Source organism: Xyrauchen texanus, chromosome 46 (genome assembly GCF_025860055.1).
Source record: "Xyrauchen texanus isolate HMW12.3.18 chromosome 46, RBS_HiC_50CHRs, whole genome shotgun sequence".
Taxonomy (NCBI): domain Eukaryota; kingdom Metazoa; phylum Chordata; class Actinopteri; order Cypriniformes; family Catostomidae; genus Xyrauchen; species Xyrauchen texanus.
In genome coordinates this window covers 14,966,653-14,985,030 of record NC_068321.1, presented here as the reverse complement: position 1 = coordinate 14,985,030, position 18,378 = coordinate 14,966,653, and the positions used below count along the sequence as shown (strand labels likewise).

Below are 18,378 nucleotides of genomic sequence, written 5' to 3'. Positions count from 1 at the left end.
AGAAGCGAGTTCGAATCCAGGGTGTGCTGAGTGACTCCAGCCAGGTCTCCTAAGCAAATAAATTGGCCCGGTTGCTAGGGAGGGTAGAGTCACATAAGAGTAACCTCCTTGTGATCACGATTAGTGGTTCTCGCTCTCAATGTGGCACGTGGTACGTTGTGTGTGGATCGCAGAGAGTAATATGAGCCTTCACATGCTGGGAGTCTCTGCGGTGTCATGCACAACGAGCCACATGATAAGATGCGCGGATTGACTGTCTCAGAAGCGGAGGCAACTGAGACCCGTCCTCCGCCACCTGGATTGCGGTGAGTCACCGTGCCACCACAAGAACCTACTTAGTAGTGGGAATTGAGCATTCCAAATTAGGTGAGTAGGGGATAAAAAAAAATTAAGACTATTAAAAAAAGATATAATATTGTTTTTTTGTAATAAAGTGGGGTCCAAAAGTGTGAGACCATTTAATTCAAAATTGAAATAAACCATTTTAGGATTTTTTTAATGTTATGACATAAAATATTAGAAATATATAAGATTATGCACTATTTCTTGTAAGCAATTTTGTGTCACTGACCATGTTAACTCCTTTGACAAAAGGCCAGATTTTCATTGCTTCCAAGGAACATTCACAAATCATACTGGAATGAAATGGAAAATTAGGTTTTGCACAAACCTGTGGAGTTCATGCCAGCTCATTGTAGCTAAAGGGGGGCATACCAAATAATATGAAATTCTGAAATGTCTTCATATATTTCGACTCATATTTCTTTGCAGAACATATAAGAAAATAATTAGTTTTTTGTGTGAAAAATGTTAAATAGAAGCATTTTCACTAATTGTCTCTTTTGGACCGCACTGTATTTATAATATTTCGATTTTAGTTTTTTAGGACTCAAGACTTTCACATATACATTTTCACACAAAATATAGTTTTTACCATGATTTTGGAAGTGTATGCAGAGTTGACACTGATGCCGGTTGTAAGCAGGTTCATGATTTTGCCTGGAATCAGATCAGGCTCTGGCACCTTCCTGTAGTGTCTGTCTGCAATATACACCTGAACCACTGTCATTCTGTTCATGGTTAAAGTGCCCGTTTTATCAGAGCAGATTGCAGTGGCATTGCCCATCGTCTCACAAGCGTCCAGATGTCTCACTAGGTTGTTATCCTTCATCATTTTCTACATGGAATAACAAATGAGCAGAAAGATATATTTAAAATGCAAAATTATGAGAACATTTATTGATAGCAATAATGCAATCTATGTCTTTTTTTCCTTCTTTTTTTTTTTTCTATTCCGGGCTCAATACAAGTTCGGCTAAATCTGCAGCATTTGTGGCATAGTGTTGATTACCATAAAAATGACCTAATCCTAACCTTTTTCTTTTACAGTTACAGCGAAGACCAATTTTTGAAGGGTTTTAAGGCAGATATGTGAAGCTTATTATTGTATAAAACTACTTAAATTAATTATTCTGTTAAAACTCACTTATTATTTGAGCTGATAAGTAGTTAAAATCGTCGTTTTAACAGTCAATTTAGGGTTTTAGGTGTTACGGCATAAGGTTACCATGGCAACGAAGTTGTAAAATTGGCTAAAACTTTAATCATAAAAGGTTAGTCAGTGATTTTAATCACACATAAGTTATGTTAACACAGATTTTGATTATGTCTTATGGCTGTACTTTTGATACAGTGAATATTTTAACGATTACAGACTGTCCTGATTCATTTCCATTGTAAGTGCCTCAGTGTAACCCTGATTTTTACTTATTTAAAGAAAAGGAGAGACAAGTCAAAATTAATTTAGGTGTTAATGAATATTGTGCCACAAATGCTATCGATTGATGTACTTATTTTAAATATTTGGGTCAGTTTTGTCACATTATGTGGCATTTTTACCCAATTATATAGAGTACCTAGATTCATAGATTCAGTAAAAATTTTTTACACAATCTGAGTCACAACAGTTAAGCAAGATCATTCCCATTAACACAGGATGCAGAAAAACAGCCCACATACTTTGACAGAATAGGCCAATGAGATGGTGACAGCGAGGGGTAGGCCCTCAGGCACGGCAACAACCAACACAGTGACACCGATTATGAAGAATTTAACAAAGAACTGAACGTAGATGGGAGTGCATTCTTTGGTCCAGGGAAGCCCCTGAACCCAGAACGTGTCCAACAAAAAGAGCACCACAAGAATGAGGACCGTGATGGCTGACATGAAGAGACCTGGCAAATAAACACATCAACATACATAGCCGTAAAATAAAAACAAGATAGCATTAATGAATCAAGACAGCGATGCCAGGTACAAATCGTAAATCTATATTTTGTACCTGCTTTTCCAATTTGTACGGCTAGTTTGGTAAGCTTCCCTTGAAGCACAGATTTCTCTTTCTTTGGTAACTTAGATTTTTTCTCTCCATCATCACTGTTGAGGGGCTCCATTTCCACCATACCTCCATCCTTATCTGAATGAAACACAAAGTCAAAATTATCAATCTGACCTTTATACACTTGTTTAGTAAAAGTTTTACCATGCTTTAGCATTTCATGTGTTGTCTGACTCTATTGGGCCATTAGTGAAAATGAAAAAACTCCATTACTGTATTCTATTAAACGTGTTAAATTATTCGTGTTTTTGAAAATGCATCTATCAAAACTGGCTTCAATTGTTGGAAATGCCAATAGCTCTGTGCATTTTACATAATTTGCACATTACACAAACCTCTTAAAGGGATATATCGGGTTCAATAAAAGTTTAGCTCCAATCAACAGCATTTGTGGGATAATGTGAATTACCACAAAAAATCTTTTCAACTCGTACCTCCATTTCTTTGAATAAAAGCAAAAATGGAGGTTACAGTGAGGCACTTACATTTACATTTATGCATTTGGCAGACGCTTTTATCCAAAGCAACTCACAGTGCACTTATTACAGGGACAATCCCCCTGGAACAACCTGGAGTTAAGGGCCTTGCTCAAGGGCCCAACAGTGGCATCTTGGTGGTGCTGGGGCTTGAACCCCTGACCTTCTGGTCAGTAACCCTGAGCCTCAACCACTGAGCCACCACTGCCACTTACAATGGAAGTGAATGGGGCCAATTATTGGAGGGTTTAAGAAAAATGATTTTAAGCTTTTAGTTTCATAAAACCTCTTGAATTAATTGTTCTGTGTATTATTTGAGCTGTAAAGTTTAATAAATACTCGTTTTTTTCACTGAACTACTAATTTACCAGGATTGCAGGGTTTTTGGCAGGGTTATGTTGTAAAATTGGAAATAACTTTACACAGAAAAGGTTAGTAAGCGATTTTATCACACTAAAATCACATTAACAGACATATTGTTTACTTATTATGGCTATACTTGTGAAACAGTGAGTATTGTAACGTTTTGGCCAGATTGGCCCCATTCACTTCCATTGTAAGTGCCTCTTTGGAACCCAGATTTTTGCTTTTTTTCAAAGAAATGGAAGGATGAGTTGAAATAAATGTTGGTGTGAATCAACATTATGCCACAAATGCTGTTGAGTGTGCTTAACTTGAATTTAACCTGAAAAATTCCTTTAAAAGGTGTATATTTGACAAAAAAAATAAACTAGACTATATGTCTAAAGAATAAGCTCAGTGAAGAACCAGTTTAAAATACCTTCTCACTTTTTTTACTCAGTTTCCTAAATCATTGATTTTGATTGAGATGTTGTTGATGAGACACACATGTTTTATATATTTGCTATTATACAATAATCATTATAGCACATTAATGAACAAACTGAAATACACAGGTTTATGTGTCAGTCTGTCTGTAAGTGGACTAGAGGAAAAAGCAACACTGTCAGACCAAAGACTCTAATCTTCTTATTGCTAATCACCATGAAAAGAGTGAAGAGCACCTGTCATGTAGCCTCTGGTTCCAACCATATGTTCACAGGACATTCTCACAACTTACACACTCAAGATACCATAATGCAGGAAAGGCACAAGCTAAGGGCAATACAGCAGCTACTGACTGAACATTGTCAATGAAAGCTACTTTCTGTTCTGTTCTTACAGGTTATGAATAGTCTCAAGGAAATGTGAAGACATCCCATTCAAGCACTTTAAGGTGATCCTCACCTTTATTTTCATTTGTTCCATCTTGATTTTTGTCTGTAGGAAAAGGAGATATGTTGATAAGAAATCTACTATTTTAGAAATGTAAGAATCAGGAATGTGATAAGAATGAGATAAACGCACAGTATATGAAGCTCCATATGAGTGAAGGGTATCTTAAACAGATATAAGATACCCTAGATCTGTTACACCCTAGTCAAATAGTCTGCATTGCTGCATGTGACTGAACATGACTAAATCTTTAGTAATACAACAATAGTCTTTTGGAAACCTTTTGGGAATGCGTTTCAGAAACCCAGCTTGAGCAACTTACTTTTATTTTTTTCTTTCGTTTTATTATTTTTCCTCTCATTTTCTCTCTTTTTCTCTTTCTTCTCTCTTGTTTTCCTCTCATTCTCTTCTTTTTTCTCCTCATCATCATCATCATCATCTTCACCGCCTCCGAGTAGAGTGAAGATGATGCCAGTCTGAGAGTTTACCCCTACTGCAGTGACCAGCATTTTACCTGATCCCTCCATCACATGTGTGCCTGAGGTAAACAAGGTAAAATGGGGATAAGAGCAGATAGTTAGGACAAATAACTGGACTTAACATGACCATATAAATAACACTAAAAGCCAAAAGAGTGACATATTGTAGCCTAATTTTTAATAGGGGTGTTAGGTACACTGCAATGTCTATTATTAAAGGAATTTTCTGGGTTCAATACAAGTTTAGCTCAATCGACTGCATTTGTGGAATACTATTGATTACCCCAAAAAAATGTTTTCATTGTATCCCTAATTTTCTTTAAAAAAAAAAAAGCAAACATGTTTGGGGGCCAATCAGTAAATGTTAAAATACTCACTGTTTTAAAAGTATAACCATAAGATATTAACAATATACATGTTAAAAATGATTTTAGTGTGATAAAAACACTTACAAATATTTTCTGTGTAAAGTTATAGCCAATTTTACCATTTTGTCTCAAGATGTAATGTCAACAAACCCTAAAACAATAAAATGACTGTAAAAATTATATAAACTTTACAGCTCAAATAATATAGTAGTTTAAACAGAAGAATTAATATAAGTGCTTTTATAAAATGATACACTTACACCTAAAAAATTGGCCCCATTCAATTCCATTGTAAGTGCCTCACTGTAACCTCGATTTTTGCTTTTTTAAAGAAGAGGAGGGACGACATTATGCCACAAATCTTGTATTGAACCTGGAATATTCCTTTAAGGGGCTATTTTTGCCTCCAGGCATTTTATTATAACCATTTATATTACAGTAAACACTTAAATTAGTTATATTGATTATACCAAATTATTTGTATACATTAAATAAATAATGGCTATTACCTATAAAATCAAATCATCGATGTTAAATAGTCGGCCATTCCCTGTGTTAGATTATACAATTCTCTACTATCTATAGTCATACCAGCAATAACAACATGAGTATATTACACTTTAGTTTAGATATTTCATCAACTGAAATGTATCAAATTTACATGTTGTATTGTACACTTATTGTTGTGTAACATGCTGTGTATTTCATTAAATAATTCAACAAATGTATAGAGATAATAATGTCAAACTTATATTTAACGTTTTGATTGTTAACAGAAATGTAACATTGTAATAAATGAAGTGTAAGAAAACCTGAAAGCAGCATGGGGTCTTTGTCCAAAGTTTTTTTGACATGGTCTGACTCTCCAGTGAGTGAGCTCTCATCAATTTTGACATCGTTCCCTTGGATTAGCAAACCGTCAGCAGGAAGGAGGTCACCTGCAAACACAGAGCATTGGACAGATGGTTTCGTCTGAGACACAACAGACAGATGTTTGCACTACAGTATTGCCAATGCAACAGAATAAACAACAACAAGAAAAACCAATGACTTAACTGTATTTTACATATTTTAAAGGAATAGTTCACTCGAAAATGTAAATTATATTCTCATGTACTCACCCTGTGGGACTGTCTTTCTTTTATGGAACACAAAAGGAGTTGTTAGGGAGAATTTTATTCTCAGTCACCATTCGCTTTCATCCATACAATGAAAGTGAATGGTGACTGAGGCATTCTGCCCAACATATCCCTCTGTGTTCCATGGAAGACACAAAGTCTTTTAACCTAAGGGTAAATTATTTTCTTTTTTGGGTTAACTATCCCTTTAACAGTACTTTGAATTCATGTTCACAGGGAATACATCAAAATTCAGATTTTCTGTCACTTTAAAACAGGGGTATTCATCCATTTTGAGGCATGCATGATCCCTTGTTAAACAGAGAGAAGAGCAGGGACCCCTTGTTACATTTTGTACAAAAACTGTTGCATTTTAAGCCTGGCCTATAATAACATGCATATTGTACCATATTTATGTACTTACATTGTTATGATGGCTACATCAAAAAACAATTCAAACAATCACTGATGTAGAGTCATAAACTTGTACATTGCATTTTAATCATTTTATATTTAATTCATTTTAATATGAGAAAAACACTGAAACATTTAGATGAGCTTTAGCTTCTTTATCTATGTTTTTTCTTTAACTTTTATTCAACTCGTACTTTTTTCACATAAATTTGAGTTCAAATAAGAATTTGTTGGCCCCTGCTGTACCACCATGGACCCCCTGTTGAAGACCCCTGATGTTAAATGAAAGCATTGTTACTTTATTAAGGGGGTAAATAAACTAGTCTGATTACATGGAGTTTAGTTTCGTTATCCCAATACCAGAAATACAAGAGAAGAATCTCAAGGAAGTCTATATTGTTACCATATTTTACTTGAGCGATGTCTCCAACCACAATCTCGGCCACAGGAATCTGAATGACCTGTCCACCTCGGACCACAGAAAACCTCTGCTCTTGTTCGATGCGGTTCTGCAGCCCGCGGAACTGCTTCTCTTTGCTCCAGTCATTAAAGGCAGTGACTAGAACCACACAGACGACGGACAGGAGAATTGCAGCACCCTCGATCCACCCAGCCTCTGCCTCACCATCATCCTCAATTCCTCCAGCCGCCCTGCCACAGTCTGCACCAATAACACACCCACTTGAAAATAGGCACATTAACGACTTAACATTTTAAATATTCCAGGTTTAATACAAGTTAAGCTCAACTGATAGCATTTAATACTGATTGGCACAAAAAATTATTTTGACTCGTTCCTCCTTTTCTTTACAAAAAGCACAAATGTGGGTTCTAGTGAGGCACTTACAATGGAAGTGAATGGGGCATGTAAATGTTAAAATACTCACTGATTCAAAGGTATAATCATAAGACGCTTACTAATCTTTTCTGTGTAATGGTCAATTTTACAACTCTGTTGCCATAAATCATAATTATTTTTGTGGTAGTCAACATTATGTTACAAATGCTGTTAAACTTGTATTGAACCCAGGATATTCCTTTAATGTGGTCATTTAGGAGATGCTGCTATTTTAAATGAAAAGTTAATATTCCTTTGAAATAGAATAGAGTATTGTGTCCACTCCACTCTTTTTAATATAATGAAAGTGAATGAAGACTGGGGCTATCCAGCACCATAAAAGTAGTCTATATGACTTGTGCAATAGATTCCAAGTTTTCTGAAGCCATATGAAAGTTTTGTGTGAGGAATTATTTACTGAAAATCTTGACCTTTGCCCTAGCTCTCCTTAACAAGTTCATGAGAGAAGTTTAACTCACTGACTCAATGATCTATTCGCAGAGGTTAACAGCTCACTGGAGGGGAAGATTATCAGTGAATAATTCTTCACAAAAAGTGATCGTATGGCCTACTTTTATTATATTTTATGGTGCTTTTTTGCCACTTCCTAATTCACACTGGCCAGCATATTCTTCAGAACTGTTCCAAGAAAGTCATACATGTTTGGAACAACAGTAGGGTGAATAAATTATGACAGATTTTTTTTTTTTTTTTTTACTTTATGAACCTTCAGTTGCACTTGTAGCTAAATAACTAATGTAGTGAAATTATAGGAGTATGATTTACTGAAAAAAGAAAACTGTACAATTGAAAACACACAAAATAGCATGATTTACAAGATTTTACCACTAAATATACAGTGCTCAGGTAAAAATATATTAGAAAATATCTTTTGCTAAAAAAAGAAAAAAAGAAAGCCTGAGTGAGCTGAATACATAATAGCATGATGTCCCCTCTAGGCCATGTTACAATTCCAAATTCATGGTTGTTCAACAGAACCACTGAGGAAAAGAAATCGAGGAATATTATTCATAACAACCTTAATGCCCCTAAAATACTCACGTTCTCTCTCTGCATCAGGAGGTCTATAGAAGGAAAGGCCTAAGGATATTATGGCTGCAACTTCCAAAATAATTAGAGTCACATCCTGCAATGCTTCCCACACTAACTGAAGAAATGTTTTTGGCTTTTTAGGAGGTATAACATTATTTCCAAATTCTTCTTTTCTTCTTGCAATGTCATCAGAATGACCACTTAACCCTAGAAGGCAGGAAAGAGCAAAAGAAACATTACTATTGCTTTGATCATAAAAATATTTAGACTTTAAGAGCAAATAACCTGAACAAATATGTAGTATTTATTTTATATGTCTAATATATAATAATCTACTTTAATGATCTAATCTATAATTCTATATTATTAAAAGTCAAATAATAACAATTCAAATTGTAAAAATATTATACCACCGTTGCAACAAGATGATTTTTCAATAGCTCTATACCTCTGTTAACACCTCTCACTTCGAGATAGATATGTCCATTTGATTCTTAGGACAGTGGTTCTTAACTTGTGAGGTGTGACACAAAAATGGGTTGCAGGCAGGCCCGGCTCCATAGGGGGCATGGGTGGTCCTCAATAATGAGCTTGTCCCACATTGGCAACCACACCCACACCTACCCCTTCAACTATTCGGCCAACCCGGAGGGCCCTATAGCCCACCTTAGATCTTAGATAGGTTCATGAACAGGAGGGAAAATCCATGCTTAATGCAAATAATAAAGTGCATCTAACCAAGTTAAAATGCAAAGTTAGGATAGCAAAATAAATAGGCTTATCAACTTTTAAAAGGAAGGAGAAAACACCATGACTTTGTTGTTGATGTCAAAGGTTGTACGTCTAATCAAACTCTACAATATTTCTGTCACAAATATTGCAGATGCCAAAATGAACAGGTTGCGACATGCCCTCATCTTGATTTACATTTTTTTTAAACATAAAAAAATGGACCCAGTCTAAATATAAGTTCACTCACAACAAGGATAAACATACTGAGAACATGAAACCAATGAAATTCAATTTTGTGGTGCTCTGTTGGGTCACTGTTTGACCTCCATTGAAAAATCTGGGTCTCAAAGCAAAACCAGTTGAGAACCACTTGTTTAGATAACCTAAACATCTCTTAATCAACTCATAGGCATAGCTATATTTTTTGACTTAGCAATTGTTACATACAAAATTTAATAACACAGGGACGGTAAAACATGCTGATTGAACCATATTCTAAAACGACAGATTGATGTGCATTATATTGCATCATTATATCACAAACCTAGAATTTTTCTTGAAGGATATAGTTCACCCAAAAATGAAAATTCTGCCATCATTTCATTTACAAAAAACGTGAGATTTTAATTTTTGGGAGATCGGTCTGTTTTAACCAAAAACAATTGTATTGAATGTATTAAATGTTCAACCCTTGAGTGACCAAGAGCACAGTATGAACAGCCACAAAGTGTAATCCCTCTCTTCTTCCCTTTGCTCGATTACAAAATGCTATTTCTCTGGCCCCACAAAGGTTTCACCCACAGTTGGCAAGGGCAAAAATGAATGTAAATTCTGTGTAGCAGAGATGCAGCCAGTGAGATTATAGCATGAAGCAGAGCTACAAAGAGCCTGTCTTAGTGCTGCAGTTTGAGGCGAGTGGGATTACATGAGGTAAATCAATCTGCTTCCACCTGTCACAACTACAAATGATTGCTATGGCACATAACAGAGCTAAATGTGTCAGCACACAGGAATAAACCAAAGCATATAAAACTCACTGGAAAATATTGATGAGCTAGTAAAAATCGAATTTAAAACAGACTTATAAACCCAAAATCAAAATAAAATTTTATCAGGAGATACTGTATGACTATGTATTTATAATGCACATAAAAGTCCTAAATTAAAGGATCACAAAAGTAGAGTGTATACATATTTTGCTAGAATTATCAAGGGAAACATAAGCTGATCATGGTGTTAGACAAATGATTGAAGTTGAGCACGCTGAATTCACATGAAAAGGGATTGGTCTAAACTGGAAACAGTCAGCAGATGAATAAAATCAAAAAGGGTTAAATGTTATATAAAAAAACAGATGACCTCTAGAATCCATGACATGATGGTGACCTTGATAACCCTGATAACTTGTTCTAAAATTAAAGGAGTATTCCGGGTTCAATAAAAGTTCAGCTCAATCGACAAAATCTGAGGCATAATTCTGATTACCACAAAACTTAATTTTGACTTGCCACTCCTTTTCTTAAAAAAAAAATGTACAGTGAAGCACATACAATGGAAGTGAATGGGGCCAATATTTGGAGGGTTTAAAGGCAGAAATGTGAAACTTATCATTTTATTAAAGTACTTACATGTATTCTTCTGCTAATCCTGATGTATTATTTGAGCTTTAAAGTTGTTTAAATCATCATTTTTACAGTTTAATGTTTTAGGGTTTGTTGACATTAGATTGTCATGGCAACAAAGTTGTAACATTGGCTATAACTTTAGACAGAAAAGGTTAGTAAGTGATTTTATTACACAACAATCATGTTAAAACGCATATTGTCGTGGCTATACTTTTGAAATAGTGAGTGTTTTACTGTTGACGAATTGTCCTGATTCACTTCCATTGCAATGGCGGTGGCAGAAATTTTGCACCACAGTCATGCAGTCTCTGCTCCAACAACGTCAGATGAGATACAGTAAAATACCCAGTCAACGCTGTCAAACGGGATGACTGGGACCAATGTCTTAGCTACAATGTACATTGAACAGTACAGTCATAATGTATAACGTCGCACAGTGTACCATGGTTTTTACTTAACATCTCACTGGGATTATATCATGTAATCTGAAAAGCAACAATCGTAAAAGATTGTAATAATCATATGTGTGCACCCAGTTTTACAAATAATTCAAGCTATATTGCCAGACAGGCAGCAATGTTCCAAACATCTTTTTGCAGACAAGAACAGCTGTAATTTACCTAAAAGTTTATGTTCCAATAGTGCTGCACAATTGTTAGAAAAACTAATAATGCTTGCTTACAGTATGTTTCATCTCTCTTTGTGAGGGCACAAGAAAATTAGTGCTAAAAAACATCATCTGACACTCAAAAAGAAGCTGTAGAACAAAGGTGGGCAATATAAGGGGCACTTAAATGGGGGGGAATCACGGCCCCAAACCACATCCACAACAGTTTTAGCAATAAACGTGTTGAGTTAATATGCGTTATTAATAACAATTGTATGTCCTTTCTTAAATGCTAAAATGAGAGCTTTTCTGAATTTTTTTATTTTTTATGATTTATTTTATTTGTAAAAAAAAATCCTTCACCTGTACTTGTCTTTACGATTGTATTCATACATTGTTTGATCTTATTGAACATGTATATAGAAAAAACTCCACAGTTGTGGACTTTTCAGACAGTCCCTTACCACACCATCCACAGTATTAAGACATTTTAGCACAATGTGTGGATTTTTCAGACGGTCCCTTAACCACTATAGGCAAATTTTTCAACTTATATCAATGCTAAATTGGTGATCTGGAACAATTTCACCGTGACGCCATCTGACCAGCTTAAATACGAATCACCATATGTCCCTTATTGTACAGGATGGGTGGCAACCCTATGTCGCACCGTTTCATTAACAGCAAACTAAAATAATCCCAACCGTTAGAATCAAGGTACAGGCAGGGTCTAAATAACTGATTTATTGTGTTGTTTAAACACCTATATTTATGATGAGAGCATTTGTGAGCACAGAACTCTGTATCAGTGAGCTCCTGAACAGCAGTGAGTGACAGCTTCAGTCATTATAATGAGAGAGTTTGAATATTGTTGCGTTGCTCGATTTTGGTGTACAATTTATTAAAAACAGCTATAAAACTATAAAATGGCTTGTTTTGGATGTTTTGGACATAGAACATTTCTTGAACATCATATTTCATGGACCATCTTCTTTGTTATTGTGTCTGCTTCAATAAATAATTATTTGACACACAACTGCTGTTGGAAGATTTCAATTTTAACCAATCAACAAACTCGCAAACTGGCTGATTTTAACTTTAAAAGTGCAACTACTGTGACATATTTGAGGCCAAATATGATTTAACAATGATCTTATGTGAACAAGTTCACTATACAGGATTTTAAATGCAGTAAGTAACTTCAATCTAAATCGGCTGTTCAGTTTGATATTTTTCAGGCTTGGATGTGAGGACGTGAATACATCAACATGATACATGGCACTCAGGCATATTGACTGAAATTACAACTGGTTTAGTCAATAGTTCAAAAAGAACCTACAAATATATCTTAACTTTAAATCATAGATATTCCTTTATAATAACCTTTAGTAACATTAACAAACATAATTACAGTATGTATTGCTTAAAAGAAACCACAGCGCAGACCATAACCTGCTGTTCTGAAGAACCCGTAAGCGCAGTTGCCTGCTTACTGACATCACAGTAATTTCATCAAATAATCTTCATTAATAATCGTGATTACAATATCAAGGGCAATAATCGACAATTATGATTTTTGTCATAATCGTGCAGCCCTATGTTCTAGGTAAATTAGACCTTGGATACCAATATATTGTGCTCATTGAAACAAAATTCTCTTCCAGAAATCTCATTTTGAGATCTAGTGTGAGATCTAAAACACTGTGGTCAGTGTATCTTATTCAAAGACTGCTTTATAGACCTTTGTCAGTGCTGATGCCATATATACAGCATAAGTCAGAAGTTTACAAACACCTTAGCCTGACATTTAATCATAGAAAACATTCCCTATCTTAGGTCAGTTAGGATCACAACTTTATTTTAAGAATGTGAAATGTCAGAATAATAGTAAAGATAATTATTTATTTCAGCTTTTATTTATTTCAACACATTCCCAGTGGGTCAGAAGATTGCATACACTTTGTTAGTATTTGGTAGCATTGCCTTTAAATTGTTTAACTTGGGTCAAACGTTTTGGGTAGCCTTCTACAAGCTTCTCACAATAACTAGCTGGAATTTTGGCCCATTCCTCTAGACAGAACTGGTGTAACAGGTTAGTAGGCCTCGCTTTTTCAGTTCTGCCCAAAAATTCTCATGATGCCATCTATTTTGTGAAGTGCACCAGTCCCTCCTGCAGCAAAGCCCACAACATGATGCGGCCACTCCCATGCTTCATGGTTGGGATGGTGTTCTTCAGCTTGCAAGCCTCACCCTTTCTCCTCCAAACATAACGATGGTCATTATGGACAAACAGTTACATTTTTGTTTCATTAGACCAGAGGACATTTCTCCAAAAAGTAAGATCTTTGTCCCGATGTGCACTAGAAACTATATTCTGGCTTTTTTATGCCAGTTTTGGAGCAATGGTTTCTTCCTTGCTGATTAGCCTTTCAGTTTATGTCGATATAGGGGTCGTTTTAGTGTGGATATAGATACTTATCTACCTGTTTCCTTCAGTATCTTCACAAGGCACTTTGCTGTTGTTCTGGGATTGATTTGCACTTTTTGCACCAAACTATGTTCAACTCTATGAGACAGAATGAGTCTCCTTCCTGAGCTGTATGATGGCTGCATGGTCCCATGGTTCCCATGGCCCCATACTTGCATATTATTGTATGTTCAGATGAATGTGGTACCTTCAGGCATTTGGAATGCTCCAAAGGACTTGTGGAGGTCCACAAATTATTTTTTTGAAGTGTTGGCTGATTTCTTTTGATTTTCTGATGATGTCAAGCAAAAAGGCACTGAGTTTGAAGGTAGGCCATAAAATACATCCACAGGTACACCTCCAATTCAGTACACATCCTATCAGAAGCTTATTGCCTAAAGGCTTGACATAATTTTCTGGAATTTTCCAAACTGCTTAAAGGCACAGTTAATTTAGTGTATGTAAACTTCTGACCCACTGGAATTGTGATATAGTCATTTAAATGTGAAACAATCTGTCTGTAAACAATTGTTGTAAAAGCTACATGTGTCATGCACAATTGTGTCCTAATCAACTTATCAAAACTAACCAAAAGTGGTTAAAAAATGTGTTTTAATGACCTTAGTGTATGTAATTTCTGACTTCATCTGTAATACGAGACTGTGAGGGAAAGATATACAGTCAGTTTGGGTTTAACATTGTTAAGATTGTATGCTATCTGATTTTAAAAACCTGACATACATTTTCAAAAGAGTTTTTTACCCACTGAAAATGTTCTGGCTGACTGATCGACAACAAGGTACACAACTCACTGAACATTAATGTACATTAATCCCCAACCAGAGGTAGGTAGTTATTTACTTCAGTACTCTTTGGAGAAAATACTTTTAAGAGTAGGTTTAATGGTGGGTACTTTTTATTCTTACTCAAGTCATTATTAACAATAGTACTTTTACATCTAGTTGAGTAATTTTATTTTTTAAACACTTGAGTACAGTTTTTGACTATACTCTACCCACCTCTGTCCCTAACATTTTTTTTTGTTTAAAATTAAATATGACATCTACCCCTTTACGATTTAGGTCCATTTAGGTCCATTGTTATCAAAAATGTAAATATCAACATACTAGATCATAGTTTGATATGAAATATGACATATAATCCTCATTCACAAAAACAGCCATGCTAACTGATTAGCAACTGGCTAAATAGAAAGGTGCAATCAGAACTAATTTTACCAAAGGACACAAGATAGAACTAACAACATCTTACAAAGCTAAAATATGGTTCTTGATAAAAGCTACAATGCTATTCACATAAGTGACTGAAAAGGGATACCTAAAACTACTGATTACAAATTAGTTGAGTTGACACTTTTTTCCAAAGCAATAACAGTACACTTGTTAAAGGGACAGTCTACCTGAAGTGACCTGAAGGTAAGTGTTATACTCAAGGACACAATGGTGAAAGTTCATTGATCAACCTTTGAGGGGTTTGAACCTACAACCTTATCATTATCAGATCTGTATCAATAAGGATACACCACCCCCACCTTCACTATATACCTTTGGCTTAATAGGACCTAATTGAGGTTATGAATGATATTCTTCGTTAGTCAATTTCCCAACAAATACAGAGTTTCTAACATAACTGTGTCTGTTTGGACCAGGGAGGTTTCACAATTGGAGGGGCTACTCAGTGCAACGCTACAGAAATATAAACCAAATAATTGACAAAATATCCTGTCGCTTCACGCTTGTTGCATTAGGTTAAGATCAAATCTCATATTTACATTGATAAAGCTTGTTGCTTTATCGCATCACACCTGATCACAGTGTTAGGGGCCATGCAGACCAAACGCATTATTGCGCTGAAGAAAGCTAAACACAACACAAGGAATTGAATAGAAGGCAGGTGTCTCGAGCTTCGTTTTTCAAATTTCTTGTTCTTTTTAACCTGACAAGGAGTCTAAAAAAACATGCTGCTCCTGCACAAGTCACTTAAAAAACAACAGAGAGACAAGGTGCAATGGTCATAGACATTCATCTAGGGCATTTTTATAAAGAAAAAGAGCTTAGTATGAATGCACTCGGTGAATGTCAGCTAAGACACAAATTAGGCAGGTTTTGGTAATAAAAATGACTTGACAGAGCATGTTGTCAATATTAAATATTCTGCAAAGCACTGGTAGCAAAGTAATATATACCTTCTACTGGTGATGATTTCAATCTGGAGCAGAGGCCCTGAACATCTCCATAACATTCCTGGATTCTTTGTAATCCATCTGCCCCTCTAAGTTCCATGAGAGAGCGAAGCTCTTTGATTGTGCAGCCAAAATCAACATCATGATTGGCTTCTGGCTTGTACTTCGATCCATGGAATGAGTTTCTGGCCATGATCTCGCTGAAGCACACAACAAACGATGGAGAAGTGGCTTCCCCTCGGGCAAGCAAAATCCTCAGAGACAAAATCCAGAATTTCTCATAAACAGATGGAATTCCTCAGGGATGCAAAAAGCAACTCTTCAAATGACAAACCAAGTGTACTTGAAAAGCCATTTTCATTGGATTTTTCTGTGTATCTTCTCTCATCTTGCTTGGATCAGAGTCATCAGGTGCACACCATATTACAACTGAAACAAAAACAAAAATACAGAAACTGAATGAATTGCAGTTCACAATAACATAATTGAATTAAGAATGCCTATTACATTTGAATTGAGATGGAAAACAGGATGCAGAATTGTAATTGTAACTTGAATTTAAGGAAGTCGAATTAAAAATTAAAAAAACACTTTTGAGTGTAGTTTTTAATAATACATGAATTACCCATAAACATGTTATCATACACAAAACACAATAAATTATTTTAATAATCAATGTTAGAAATGGCACCATTTTATGGACCATGAATTACATTTTCATTTAGGGATCCACTGATATTAATTTGTTTTGGCAGATAAGATAAAAGTATAGGCCGATACCGATACCACTTACCTTATTTTGTCATCTGTTTTTACTGTGGAATTATGCTTTAAAAATATACAAAGAGGTAAAAAAGTTTTACTGTTCTAAAAATAAATCATTTAAATTGAACATGTTTGGATCTGTTGAACTCATGACAACATTTTTAAAGAGAGCCACAATGAAAGATTAACAGAAGATAAAAAAAATTAATGACTAAATATAAGAACATTACAATTGATATGAACAATTTTTATTTTGTACTTCTAAAACATTTATACACATAATTTTTAGCAGTTTAATACAACAGAACATAAATAGAACATTTTATTCACACTATGCATATGTTGGGCAATTCCACATAAATGTCAACCACATCATGGAAAAATTCAAAATTTACTACAATTATTGGCTATTATTATTTCTGGATTGTGCATTTGAATTGAGTCTTTAAAACATGTGTTACTATATTACATAAACCATCAGTTTATAGGCGTTTTCATAATTACAACCGATATGCCAATGGTTAGAGTTTGGCCAATAATTGGCCGATATATATTGGCAGCCAATACATTTGTGCATCACTAAATTCACTGCATGCTTAAATGTTTCCCAAAATCTTCAAATGGAGCCAAACATCATATAAAATGGAAACATTAAACTAAACACTAAAGAACTGATGTACTATTCTCCATCTCACACATTGTGTTGGAATAATGCAATTCCTCTTTTGTGTAACAGTGGTGTTGAAATTGTTTAAATCACAATTCAGTAAATTCCACTTCCTTTCATTCCAATTCAAATTCGAATTCAATTCAAATTCAAACTCATCAATTTAAAGGGAGCTAATTCATAAATTCTGAATTTTGAATAAACAGATGCAGCGCCAACATACGTGAATGCAAAAATACATTTAATTGCATCCCTTTTGCTGTCAAATCTAAATCCAAATAAAGTGTGTAAGTACTGTCACAATACCAGGTCAAGTGATACTATTGTCAATCAACATGGAAGTCACTATGTCACTGTTTAAAGATGGTTTTGATAGGTATGTAAAGTGACAGTCAGCTTTTATAACGGCCCTTCAGTGGAACTGCTTAAAGAACGAAATGCTTAAATTAGTTCTGTTATATAAATTTGGCATGCTACTCTAGAAGAGAGTTGCAAAAAGCCAATAACCATGACTCAAATATTGTGTTGAAGCAGTACATTATTTCGGAGAGTGAGACTTTTAGAGGGCATTCAAAAGAAAGTTTAAATGAACTAGATTTGCATTTTCTGAAGGGAATATTATAGGACTTGTAATGCAACAACGGATCAATGTTAAAGTTTTAGCAAAGTGATAGAACGCTGAACATACCATCATTGCAAGTTAATGGGGGATATTCAAACTTAAATCTTAAATTTAAAAAGTTCATAAAAAAAACATAAGTATATACAGTAGTGCACTGAAGGTTTGTAGTGGTAAAATCTCAACTGTTTGCAGTGACATCAAGCTCTCTCGAAGGTCATAGACACCAAAGTTAACTTTAATAAGTTTAAAGATATCAAAACTATTTAGCTGCTTAAAAGCATGTTCATAAAAACTAATTTTATCAGCATTG

General features: G+C 35.0%; 1 protein-coding gene across 2 annotated transcripts in view; it reads right to left on the bottom strand.

The window, feature by feature from the left end:
* atp2b1b (ATPase plasma membrane Ca2+ transporting 1b) overlaps positions 1–18,378 on the bottom strand; it is a 28,448-nt gene that overhangs the window by 6,709 nt on the left and 3,361 nt on the right. The window contains exons 2-10 of one of the 2 annotated variants that reach the window (XM_052119968.1): positions 16,018–16,443; positions 8,390–8,587; positions 6,893–7,150; positions 5,770–5,895; positions 4,433–4,648; positions 4,123–4,155; positions 2,342–2,476; positions 2,020–2,234; positions 935–1,177 (exon numbers count right to left, since the gene is read on the bottom strand). In XM_052119968.1, the coding sequence (XP_051975928.1) occupies positions 935–1,177; positions 2,020–2,234; positions 2,342–2,476; positions 4,123–4,155; positions 4,433–4,648; positions 5,770–5,895; positions 6,893–7,150; positions 8,390–8,587; positions 16,018–16,207 (1,614 nt within the window). In that variant the 5' untranslated portion in view covers positions 16,208–16,443. The remainder of the gene's footprint in view (positions 1–934; positions 1,178–2,019; positions 2,235–2,341; positions 2,477–4,122; positions 4,156–4,432; positions 4,649–5,769; positions 5,896–6,892; positions 7,151–8,389; positions 8,588–16,017; positions 16,444–18,378) is intronic. The other variant, XM_052119969.1, reaches the window with a different exon arrangement.